The sequence below is a fragment of the Manduca sexta genome, unplaced genomic scaffold, assembly GCF_014839805.1.
Source record: "Manduca sexta isolate Smith_Timp_Sample1 unplaced genomic scaffold, JHU_Msex_v1.0 HiC_scaffold_3609, whole genome shotgun sequence".
Classification (NCBI taxonomy): Eukaryota; Metazoa; Arthropoda; class Insecta; order Lepidoptera; family Sphingidae; genus Manduca; species Manduca sexta.
Genome location: NW_023594696.1, coordinates 1 through 12,688, shown reverse-complemented (window position 1 = coordinate 12,688; position 12,688 = coordinate 1). Strand labels below are relative to the sequence as shown.

At 38.3% G+C, this 12,688-nt stretch overlaps 1 protein-coding gene and 1 long non-coding RNA gene across 3 annotated transcripts; both read right to left on the bottom strand.

Annotated features, from left to right (window-relative positions):
• Window positions 1-879: 879 nt before the first annotated feature.
• LOC119193112 lies at window positions 880-2,131 on the bottom strand. 2 transcript variants are annotated; one of them, XR_005113841.1, is made up of 3 exons: window positions 1,921-2,131; window positions 1,415-1,589; window positions 880-1,034 (listed from the first exon to the last, which is right to left on the bottom strand). It is a non-coding gene; the product is annotated as an uncharacterized LOC119193112 (long non-coding RNA). The 2 variants fall into 2 exon arrangements; XR_005113842.1 differs by lacking the exon at window positions 1,921-2,131 and adding an exon at window positions 1,658-1,861.
• A 902-nt stretch (window positions 2,132-3,033) lies between these two features.
• On the bottom strand, window positions 3,034-8,191 carry LOC119188575. The gene is made up of 8 exons (XM_037446774.1): window positions 8,074-8,191; window positions 7,337-7,545; window positions 6,959-7,110; window positions 6,547-6,701; window positions 5,659-5,792; window positions 4,821-4,952; window positions 3,999-4,160; window positions 3,034-3,389 (listed from the first exon to the last, which is right to left on the bottom strand). The coding sequence occupies exons 1-8, from the start codon at window positions 8,135-8,137 to the stop codon at window positions 3,195-3,197; spliced, it is 1,203 nt and encodes a 400-aa protein (XP_037302671.1). The 5' UTR covers window positions 8,138-8,191; the 3' UTR covers window positions 3,034-3,194.
• Window positions 8,192-12,688: the final 4,497 nt, after the last annotated feature.

Below are 12,688 nucleotides of genomic sequence, written 5' to 3'. Positions count from 1 at the left end.
GTCCTCTGAAATCTGCCGCCCCTAAGAGGCTGCCGCCCAAAGGCCACGGCCTGTACGGCCTATTTACAAATCCAGGACTGATAATGAACGCATCTATACAAGTAACTATATGTTGTGTCGGGTTCCCTTTCGGAAAATGTTGGGACACACACACTTGACGAGCCAAGACGAATGCACGCAGGTTCAAATCCCAAGGGCACACACCTCTGACTTTTCTAAAATCATGTGTGTATTCTTTGTGAATTTATTGTTCGCTTTAACGGTGAAGGAAAACATCGTGAGGAAAGGCACATCTGTGAATTTCTATAGGAATTTCGAAGGTGTGTGAAGTCTACCAATCTGCACTAGGCCAGCGTGGTGGACTAAGGCCTAATCCCTCTCAGTAGTAGAGAAGGCCCGCTCAGCAGTGGGCAAGTATATAATACAGGGCTGATATTATTATTATTATTATAAGTAAGTCACCTCGTGTTAAATGATCGTTGGTGTAAAAGGGCATTAAAATTCCAGAAGAATCAAAACTTCAAAGAAAATGGATATGGTTTAGGGAGGGTCTTCCCCTAATCTCTATTTCTTGGTTGTTTGGCCGTGAATTTGAGTTCATTGAGCTGGAGGTTCTTTCACTCTGGGGCTTTACGGCTAGAGTGAACAAGTATTTTATAGATAATATTAACGTAGTCTTTATCACAATTTCTACCAGTTTACAAATTATTGTCACTTATCTATCTGGTAAGAAAACCATAATTATTCCACTACGAAGAATATTACCTTAACTATCGTCAAGGGTAGGACAGGAGAGAAGAGAAAATTTATCTTCATAAAACATATAACTATGTTAATTCTAATTGCTGTTTACAAATTGGTATTAAAACTGCACCTCGATACACGCAGTGATAGCAGGCACGCTGTACTGCCAGGTCCTGAAGTTCTTCTCCAGGGTAACAACCGTCGGGTTCTCGTTGTACCGCTGCCACTGATCTCTGGTTACTCCTACGGCCCCAATTATCGCTACCATCGTCAATCCGAACCAAAGTAACCTGAGAAAATTCTTCTGCATTATAGTATTTAGGAAGGTCGTATTCCAGAGTCCAGACCTTATAATAATAGCACAGTTAGTAGGGATATTTAGATTCTCTGTGATTTTGGACAGGCGGAGTCCTTGTCCTTAGGCGAGGACTTGTCTTGGTTGTTTCGTCATTGCGCATGATGGCAAATAATTTTAAGCCCACATCTCATATGAAGTAGAGAAGCTCTACAGTGGATTGGCCATGGATTGAAATGACAATACACTTACTGCATCGTGGCGACGCGCCATTGCAGTAGCAAAATATGGTGACTCAAATGAAAAAAAAAAAAGAAAAATTCTTCATGCAATAGAAAGATTACAATTTGAACATTCTTAATACTTGATAGTCACCTTTCAAACCAATATCTGCCAGGCTGAGCAATGTGTTGAAACCCATGAATGGTGGTCCTGAGACAGAAGTCTCTGCCCAAATTGACCGAGGTTTTCCAAGTCCATTTTCCCAATTTCTTGATGAATGAGTCTTTCTGTCTATACCCGTAGTCGATGTACATAATTTATATTATATCTGAAAGAAATAATATCATGTAATACTCTTTTTTATCTAATTCAAACAATACAAATCTTTGTTATTACTTATTTGGTAAATTGGTTACGAGCCTGTCTGATACCAAACTCCTTTGAGAGTCCAACTAAACTGTAAAAAAGCTGTCCTTTAATGTTAAGTTATTGGCACACCCATAAACACTAAAGAGAATTAAGGATGGCCTGCTAGTTTTTCAAGGAAAGGAATGAGGAATTATGTAGGGCAGGGCCTTTTCGGGCTTCCGGAAATTTCATATAAAAAAACTGTTGAGGGTGGTGTGGTTGTAACGCGTACACGGTACAAGTGCGGTTACCGCGCTGAGGTCCTGGGTCCGAATTCCGCGTCGGGCCAGTGATAATTATGACTGAGTTTTTCCATCTTAACAATAACTCAGTCGCAGCTCGGAGTCAGGAAGTTGGCGGTGTGATGTCCCTTAAGATTGGCCGTCATGTCCCAAAAGATGAATTTATTTGATTCATTTTTACAATATAGTTTTAAAACAGAAATCTTGAAGTACGTGTATTTAAGGTATTAGATACCTTAAATACACAATATACTTACCCTTAAAATAAACATTATGTTGTGTCAGTCCATGTAGTTGTATTATAACAAATAAATTGCAAGCAATACTCGACAGTGAATGCAACACTATCTCACAACAAATAGGTACTTTTTCTATACAGGTAGTAAATTAATGATACAATATCCATAGCAAAAAAATAAACTACCAAAGTTAAGATAACATATTATATTGTAGAGATATGTTGTATATTTATTTTTTTCTACAAGTTTTATATTCGAGTACATAGATAGCAGTGGCGAAGCTTACATTCAGCCCGATTTTTACCGGCTTCCCTTTTAAGTTTATTAATTTTTTCTTCATCGATCCGAACATTCACTGTATTCAACTGATTTGAACTGATATCCATTCAAACAGACTTTAGTATGGTCAATATTGACGGCTTGTGGTTGAGTACAGAGCGGCGCTCATGTTATAAAAATTGGAGTCAAAGTGTAAACCTATATTTGAATAAAAAATATTAGTCAAATAAATAAAATTATTTGTTGTTCAAGTGAATAAATAGTGACGTTTTGGTTGCTATTTTGGTTCAGACTTTGAATATACGTTAATGTTTCTTAATTTTTGTTTTGTGTCAATTTCGCTGCGATATGTCAACTATGGATTTTTTTGCGTCGGGTTACCATTTTATTTTTTTACCTTTGCCACTGATAGATGGTTTCTAATATGGTTAGTGCGCGGTTTCGCTCAGGAAACTTAAGCATGAAATGAAGAGTTAACCTTCTTTGTTTTACCTTTTTACTGGTGCTTTGTTATTTTTTATCAAATCATCAACCACATATTTTTATAAAACATATATTTATTGCACACAAAATGATATTGATAAATAATACATATTTTAATAAATTTATATAACAATGGTGTACTTTGTACAGATACCAAAATCATCACAAGGATTTCAAAGAACTTATACAAAATATAATGAATAAATACTTATATAGCATCAATTATATGTAAAATGATTGATTATGATTTTTTGTTTAAATGACTTATGCATACTTAGGTAGTTAGAATTGTAAATAGCTAACTTTTTTCTGAAATTCCTCGAAGTCACAGCACAGGTCAAAGGATCTTTTACGGTTCCAGCTGATACCAGAATGGGCGTCGCTGCCCAAATCAGTGCAAAACGGTACGCCACTTGGCACAGCGGCTATAGAATTTGATATGAGGAATACCAGAGGTCCATGATCAGCTATCACCACCTAAAAAATTAATTGAATAATTTGTAAAATAGTTTACAGCTGAGGTGAATGGCCTTGAACAAGATTGCCACTACTACTTTAAGAGAATTCGTCGCAGCGATCACACTTTCAGTCAGAAATACACTCACACACGCCATATTCTCATTGAACTAATGATGAAAATATTTGAAAAGTGAAACTAGGATTTTTGGTGAAAATATTTTCATAGATGTTTGTCACAATGTCAGCAGAGGTGTGAAGACGAGTATGTGATTTTATTTACTAACGAAATGTCGACATGACTCTGTATGTACATAGATTACATTTCTATTTTTATTCAAGATCTGACCGGCTGCCAGCCCTCATCCATTACTGTGAAGATTTGTCCGCTTATTAATTTATCTTAAGTGCTGACTCGGTCCTGCCCACCGTTCTGAGCTCCAGGATTCGAAACCTGGGACGTGATATTGGTTTTTTTGCTTTGTATCAAATCGGAGTCTGGAATTTGTTCCCGATACGGCGATGGGCGTCATCATGGGATGGACCACGTGGCGATCTACGCTTCGGAAATGAAGGCATGATGTGTGTTGAGTGGCTAGAGCAAAGGCATATTAAATAGACGCTACTCACCTTGTAGAAGTACTGTGGTACTGGACACACGTTTGAGCCCAAAAACGTGACCAGGTACAAGGCCCGGGAACTGCCCAAGCTCGTGGGTAGCGTGAGAACACCGATAGTGCCGGAGAACACCGTCAATGAATTCTGGCCCTGGTTTACGTAGTTTTGCACTCCCTGGAACATACGTCAATTCCTTATTAAACCACGACACAAAAGAAGGGTTATAAGTTAAAGATCTGTCTGTGGTAACGTAGCTTCCAAACGAAAACGCAATCAGGGTAGCGTTTGAAGATTATCAGCTCATCTCCTACTTTCATAGGCCAGATTGATTTAAGTGTATTGTTACTTGGAGGGTATTTTCAAGACACGATAATTTTGAGGTGATGCTTCAACGTCAAGTAGTCGACGAGATACCCAACTCCTCAGCAACTTCCATCAGATATAGCATGTTTGGGCTTGTAAGAAACGAGAGCAAGCCCCATAGTGGAGAAAATAGTAATTTAAAAATATTGAAATATTTATTTTAACAATCCTTGACCCAAAACTCCCGGAGAAATAAAAATAAAATGTATCTCTTTGTTTAATTTTATCATTAGTACAGTCAGCCACAAAAGTATGTGAACGAATTAAAACTTTAAAAAGTAAAGTACACATACATTTCAATTGAAATTATTTTTTCTTTGTATTAAATAATGTAGACGCTTCGAAGTTTATATTAATCACCAAAACGATGGCCATAAAAGTTTAAAGGCGATTTTTACAGCTACTTGAGTGGCTGACTGTACATAAATAGTTCCAAATTAATTACCAACATGTGCGAAAGCAAGTACTTACTTGTTGCAAACTCTCCAAGCTCTCAGTGACAGATTTCCATTGGGGAGCCAAGTTGACATAATGAGTAGTGACCGATTGCTCGGCTACAGTGGCGAAGTAAAAGGGATTCGCTAAATAGCACGGCTCGAGGTTCTGTGGAGAATTTTTTATTATTACCTTGCTTTTCTAAAAAAAATATATTTTCCCCTACGTTAAAATTTTACAGAACTGAAATAAAACTATTTTCAAGTTTTATAATGAATTTTTTTCCGATGTTTTGAAGACTTTGCAGCCTTCATGAAGACCGTGGTCACGGAGTTGACTTTACTGCACTGCCAGTTCTAAGATGACTGAGTGCCTCGATGGCTTAGTTGTATTGCGTGTGTAGTACGACTTCCCCTCTTAGCTGTCGGATTCGGAACCCATACGCGAGAGCACATCTTTTTATGTGTGCGTGTCAGTTGCGAATGGTGATATTTTCGAAAGAAAACTCGACACAACATATAAGTACTACTATGAATAAACGCGGACTACAAATCTTTATCATTAAAATTAGATTTTCAGTACGAAAAAAGCCGGCGGGAATCGGATTATATGGACCTCTTTTAGTTAGTATCTACCCAGGCGGAATTTCACATATAAGAAACCGCCTCCTCCTTGCGTCGTTCTCCTGTTCTGAGGGTCGTGACCACGTCTCACCAGCTCTCACGCCATCGATCCCGTCTATTGGCCATCTGTATTGCGTCATATACAGATAAATCTAGTGTGATGCGGATCTGATCGGACCATCGCATTGGGTTGCGTCCACGTGCTCTTTTGCTCTGTACTTTGAGAGACCATTAGTAAATACATTACTTACATCATCGCGTAGGTAGACATCTGCAAGTTCTGTGCCGAAAAGTTCTATGAACCTTGCCTTCTGTGCAACTAGTGAGGTCAATACATTAAACACAGCGCTTAATATATACAACACTATGCCAAGCAGACCTTCCACTGAAATTAATCGAAAACAAATGTTTGTAACATCTTGATAATTTTGCTTAAAAAACACAAAATGATACGATGAATACGTGTCATGTTATGATAACAAATTATACTTTATTAGCGTTTGCTCGAGGCTCCGTTTGCGAGAAGGTTTTTCGGGAAAAACCTGCTTGTATTTTGCTATAGGACTCAAGATAATGTAGCTTCCTATTAGTGAAAAAAATGTAAATCGGTTCAGTAGTTCCAGAGATTAGGCCTTAAAAACAAAGTCACAACTTTTCCTCATTACAATCTATACTAATTTAGAAAGCTGAAGAGTTTGAACGCGCTAATCTCAGGAACTACTTAACTCATTTTGAAATTTTCTGAGTTTTATACACTACTTTTTATTCCAGCTAAAATATTTATCTCGGAAAAATTTATATATTTGCAGTTACACCCTAAATATGAATGTAAACAATATGGGTAGATATTGCTCCACCACATTTTTTTATGTAAAACAGCAACTAATATCTATATATAAATAATCACCGAGAAAAGGAGTTAGATATGTAATTTGCGCCTTATCACCTTCATAGTTGCGAATTATAATTTGAAAGTAATGTAAATTCAAAGTACCTACGTTCTAATTTGTGATCTGTATGGCTTGAGATCTTTGCTTATTCGAATGAAAGAACAACCTTGTATATATATGTAACAAATATAGTCAATAATAGACATAAAGATGGTATATTCAAAGGTGCATCTCACACAAAAGACTTACATAGTCCAGTTAGAATATTTCCTGATGGAGCAGTTGGTGCAGGAGTGCAAGTATGCGGCCTGATCTCGTATTTTACATGAGACGGGATGTAAAGCCTCTCATCGTAACAAGATTCGAAAGCCCAGACAAATACGTTTCCAATAGTATATCCGCATCTGGGGAGGTAAAAAATATTTTAATATTTATACCTATTTATCATCAGTAGATTATTCAATCTTCGCTGCAGTTCCAGCGTAATTTCCACCATCGAGAAATGACAGTCGCTAAGAAATTGTCACTCTGGAGGCGAGAATGGGCAGGTTTCATCCATTCAGGGTAAAGGGAACGTATTTATATGACTTATTCACAATTCAGAATCGAAGTGGATAAGGTCGAATGACGAGCAGGTCGCTTTAAAAAAATTATCACTTACTGGTAAGTTTGATGTTGATTATCTTTGCCACATTTCGTCGTTTTTCGAACCGTTACTTTGGGTTGTTCTTTACAAGATATTTCCTTTAAAGCGAAGCTGTCTAGTAAACTGTTGCCAGATATAAAGTTACTACCACCGTTACAAGATGCTTCCTGCAAATTGAAAACCATAAATTTTATGTAATTACTAGTTTTTGCCGACGACTCCTGCCCCGTCATAAAGTTTTTCTGGGAGAAATATTTTCCCGCAACAAAAGTAGCCCGGTAAACTCTTTTACACGGGTGAAGCCGCGAGCAAAAGCTAGTATTAGAATAGAATGTAGATTTGCTTAACAAACCAAGCGGGTTCTTGCATACGACAGATCCTTAACGTACTTACCAGTTGCTTTAACCCAGTATCGATTCTTCCATGTGGTTGCATGTACATGATACTATTTGTATCCCCAGGGCAGCCAATAAGAATTTTTGAACCCTCAGGCAAAACGACACTGCAGGTGTTTGGGTCCGGGTTCAATAATTTATTATCCCTTAAGATTATTGGAAGCGGGTTTGAGGTATCAAAGTCGTTTTGGAAGTCCAAAACACAATCTGAAAAAAACATATGCATTTATTCTATCACGTCCATAAATGGTTGATGTGAGAAACTACGGGGCATACTTTTTGTTATATTGAGTTTTGATAATGAATATGGAACCATGAATTTTTCGTGTCATGTCAGAGCTCATGCCGACTGTGATGGATGATTTTCAGAACATAATATTAACAATCATTGAGTATTTAGCATGTAAAGACTATGGACGTGTTGTTGCCGGACTAAGGGCTGATAAGAGGGAATGAAAAACAAAGTAGGAAGAGCCATAAACACGATTAATCTAGTTGGGCAGAACGTAGATACCTTTCAATGTACACTGGTTGAATTTCGAAGGGTGGTTATAGAAATACCTTCACATAGCTATGTGTATCTGAATTGGCTAAATAACAATGTAAATCTAATCACATTCGGTATAAGTCCTGTGGGATAATATTAAATAAATAAACTTTATAACGAGAAAGGGTAAGTGGCGAATCCAAAGGTTCTATATTTTCCTAGTCAGACTATAAAATATAAAAACTTACCTAGGTTGGCATAATTAACAGCTCCAAGACTCAGTAAAGTCAGTAAGACTAATTGCCACGCCATTTTGACTGTTTAGTTCGTGTTGTCTGGACTACTTCTAGAACTGAATGAATTACAAACTCAGGCTACCGTTTATATACCCTAAGAGCGCTGTGGCTAGAGGGCGCAGCTGGTGGCTGAGACACAGAGGATGATGCGGTCACAGCGGACGCAGATGGCGTAAAGGGCGTAAAAGACATGCCTAAAGTAGCACTCACTGCATGCATCAAGCGCTCAAGAGAAGAACAAACATTGGAGCATTGTGAAATATAGAACTAATGGAACACCTATAGACTTCAGAATCTAATAAAGTAGGCTCTCTTCTATAGGTTCTGTTTTATCCAGATTTGATCCAGACCTTATACAAGGGATATTAAAGAAAAACTATAAGTATATATCTTGAGAAATGTAGCGCAAACTCAATAGTAATTGAGATATAGAAATATGGATTGAAGGCTTAAGATATGAAATGCTTTGAGGAGTTTATAGATCTCCCAGATCTTTCAGCGATAGAGAAGAGGCTCGCGGCAAAGTTTATTTTTAGTGACCGCCTTTAAAACAGGAGGAGATTCTTAGTTCGACATTTTTTTAATGTAGACTCCAGAACTCAATCATTTAGTAACTGATTTTGAAAATTATTTTTTTATTTGGAAGGATAATATGTTGTGCGACCATATATCAAATTCCAAAACTTACATACATACATACATAACATCACGCATTTATCCCCGAAGGGTATGTAGAGGCACAACTAGGGCACCCACTTTTCGCCAAGTATGTTCCGTCCCATGATGTGATAGGGGGCGAGCCTATCGCCATATCGGGCACAAATTCCAGACTCCGGGCTGATACTGAGCAGAAAAACCCAAATATCACTTTGCCTGACCCGGGATTCGAACCCAGGACCTCAGAGCACTATTGTACCGGACATGCAATACAACTACGCCACCGCGGCAGTCTTTCCGATATTCCAAAAACTTGCCAGTAACTTTTCCATGATCCTATATTATAATGTTTTAATTCCACAAATTACCTTCATTTCACTCCGATGAGATGTCAGCGTCACTTAATTTACCAAACTTATTGTATAATTTTGGTTAATGTTTACGAAGAAATTCAACTTATAGCAAGAAGCAGCTCTTTTTTACAGCTCTGAGGTTCCCATTGCTATAGCTACAGATTCTTTTAGTTTACAGGAACCACAAATATTTCTAAGGTAGGCAAAGACGCTTTTAGGGACCGGCCACGCTTAACCCTTCCATACCAGTTACGCCCACGGCGGTTCATTTTGCATTTGGCAGCACGATGGCTAGTATTACTTTAGCATTGTACATTTAAATACCAATGAAAGCTGTATAATTATCCAAGTACCTATGTTTGCCAAGTTTGTATAGAGATACTTATTTTTATTTTTTCTTCTTTGTTATAAGTATAAAAGCGTTTGTAGATTTTAGTTTGTTTATTATTATTATTATTTTTAGAATAACTGTTTTTATTTGTCTGTAATTTGCATTATCGGCTACTCATGAGTTTTTGACTCTCATTATAGGTATCCCAAGACACAGGCATAGCCTAGTTTGGGGACCACTGACAATAATTGAAATGCTTTAACTCAGATATGCCAATTACTGTTTATGTACTTCGTAATGTTATTATTTCTGTGTTCTTTTTGTTGCAATAAAGTTAAGTTATTATTATTATGTTGTATCTTTCCTGCGGGAAATCACGGCATAAAGGCCGGTCCTTTTGGAAGGCTTGCGTGGGGACATGGATCCAACACGTAGAGGCCCCTTTAAGATACATTACTCTAGTTGGGGTTTATACACCTTGCGAGTACTCTCTCTGTCTATTCTTATGGAGGAAATACAGCCAAAGACAGCGCTTGCAAGGTGCAGGGACTATTGCAGAAAAGATGGGAATTATACTGGGTCTATGGATGGGATCTAGCTGGACTGGTTGCTGGGCTATTGATTGAGACAACGGGACGCCTGCCAAGTAAAATGTCTCAATCTTATGTATTCAAGGCAGGCGGTGACTTGCCCCACTAGATGGACATCCCATAAGTGGCGTAAGCCAAGGACGCAACACCGGTGTGGGTGGCTTAAGGTTGTCGAGAGGTGTGCACCGATTTCACCATCGCGGGTCGCTATCGCGTCCCGGAGCGGGTTTCCTCGCTATTACGCAGATTGAGCACTTCCACCCTGGAGCTGAGATTCTTAGCTCTTGCGACTTCCACCCCTAGCCGGCCAGTTAAGGCAAGCCAAGGGTCAGGGGTCTCATTTAGCCCCCACGGAATCAGGGAACGCGGTGTCGCCACTCACCGGCGGCTCGCCACAAAGCCGCCCTGCGGGTCTTATTATTATTATTAATACTTTTGCTATAACTTACGTATAATACTTTAGTAGATATGTTTGTTAGGCATGACTGATTTAGAATTAAGACTAATCTGCTGTTTTAATTTTGTTTTCCGCGAAAATATGTCAACAGAGGCATTTTTTTTTGCCTCGGGTTACGTTAGTTGCTGTTCCTATCTGGGTTGATCAAGGACACGACCCAATGATCGTAATCTCTGTGCTATTCGAATTATTGCGAGACAATGTCTATTTCAAATTTCATATCAATAGCGTGTACAGTTTTACAAAGCTGAATTTCACGCCATCTGTCAGATTGTATCGGAACTTATTAATTACTTTATCATCCTATGTTTGTACCTACATTCAATGAATTAATAACAAAGTAATTAAATAAAACACAATTAGAAATACAAATTTATTTATTTGCAGTAATCAAGAAATTATAAAATGATATGAAAACACGCTTACACCAGTACATATGATAAAAGAAATAACACTGAAATAAAAACCAGAATTGCGTAAGAACTAGTATATCGTACCAAACGTGGTTTAAGAAAGTAGCGAAGGGTGCATACAATCCTATTCCTGCCGATTTTCATTTTGTCATTCATGTAAAATTATTAGAAGCAGTGCCGGATTTATATTATGAGTGTAGGCCACTTTATTTCCGCCCTATGTAGGTAGGTTTATGTATGTATGTAGGTTTCTAAAATACTACACTAATACACTAAAGTTAAATAAACAAATGATTAATTACATCAGTGAGCGTCCTCTGAAATCTGCCGCCCCTAAGAGGCTGCCGCCCAAGCCACGGCTGTACGGCCTATTTACAAATCCAGGACTGATAATGAACGCATCTATACAAGTAACTATATGTTGTGTCGGGTTCCCTTTCGGAAAATGTTGGGACACACACACTGACGAGCCAAGACGAATGCACGCAGGTTCAAATCCCAAGGGCACACACCTCTGACTTTTCTTAAAATCATGTGTGTATTCTTTGTGAATTTATTGTTCGCTTTAACGGTGAAGGAAAACATCGTGAGGAAAGCTGCACATCTGTGAATTTCTCTATAGGAATTTCGAAGGTGTGTGAAGTCTACCAATCCGCACTAGGCCAGCGTGGTGGACTAAGGCCTAATCCCTCTCAGTAGTAGAGGCCCGTGCTCAGCAGTGGGCAAGTATATAATACAGGGCTGATATTATTATTATTATTATATCTCCCTAATCTCTATTTCTTGGTTGTTTGGCCGTGAATTTGAGTTCATTGAGCTGGAGGTTCTTTCCTCTGGGGCTTTACGGCTAGAGTGAACAAGTATTTTATAGATAATATTAACGTAGTCTTTATCACAATTTCTACCAGTTTACAAATTATTGTCACTTATCTATCTGGTAAAAGAAAACCATAATTATTCCACTACGAAGAATATTACCTTAACTATCGTCAAGGGAGTAGGACAGGAGAGAAAATTTATCTTCATAAAACATATAACTATGTTAATTCTAATTGCTGTTTACAAATTGGTATTAAACTGCACCTCGATACACGCAGTGATAGCAGGCACGCTGTACTGCCAGGTCCTGAAGTTCTTCTCCAGGGTAACAACCGTCGGGTTCTCGTTGTACCGCTGCCACTGATCTCTATTGCTCCTACGGCCCCAATTATCGCTACCATCGTCAATCCGAACCAAAGTAACCTGAGAAAATTCTTCTGCATTATAGTATTTAGGAAGGTCGTATTCCAGAGTCCAGACCTTATAATAATAGCACAGTTAGTAGGGATATTTAGATTCTCTGTGATTTTGGACAGGCGGAGTCCTTGTCCTTAGGCGAGGGACTTGTCTTGGTTGTTTCGTCATTGCGCATGATGGCAAATAATTTTAAGCCCACATCTCATATGAAGCAGAGAAGCTCTACAGTGGATTGGCCATGGATTGAAATGACAATACACTTACTGCATCGTGGCGACGCGCCATTTCAGTAGCAAAATATGGTGACTCAAATGAAAAAAAGAAAAATTCTTCATGCAATAGAAAGATTACAATTTGAACATTCTTAATACTTGATAGTCACCTTTCAAACCAATGTCTGTCAGGCTGAGCAATGTGTTGAAACCCATGAATGGTAGTCCTGAGACAGAAGTCTCTGCCCAAATTGACCGAGGTTTTCCAAGTCCATTTTCCCAATTTCTTGATGAATGAGTCTTTCTGTCTATACCCGT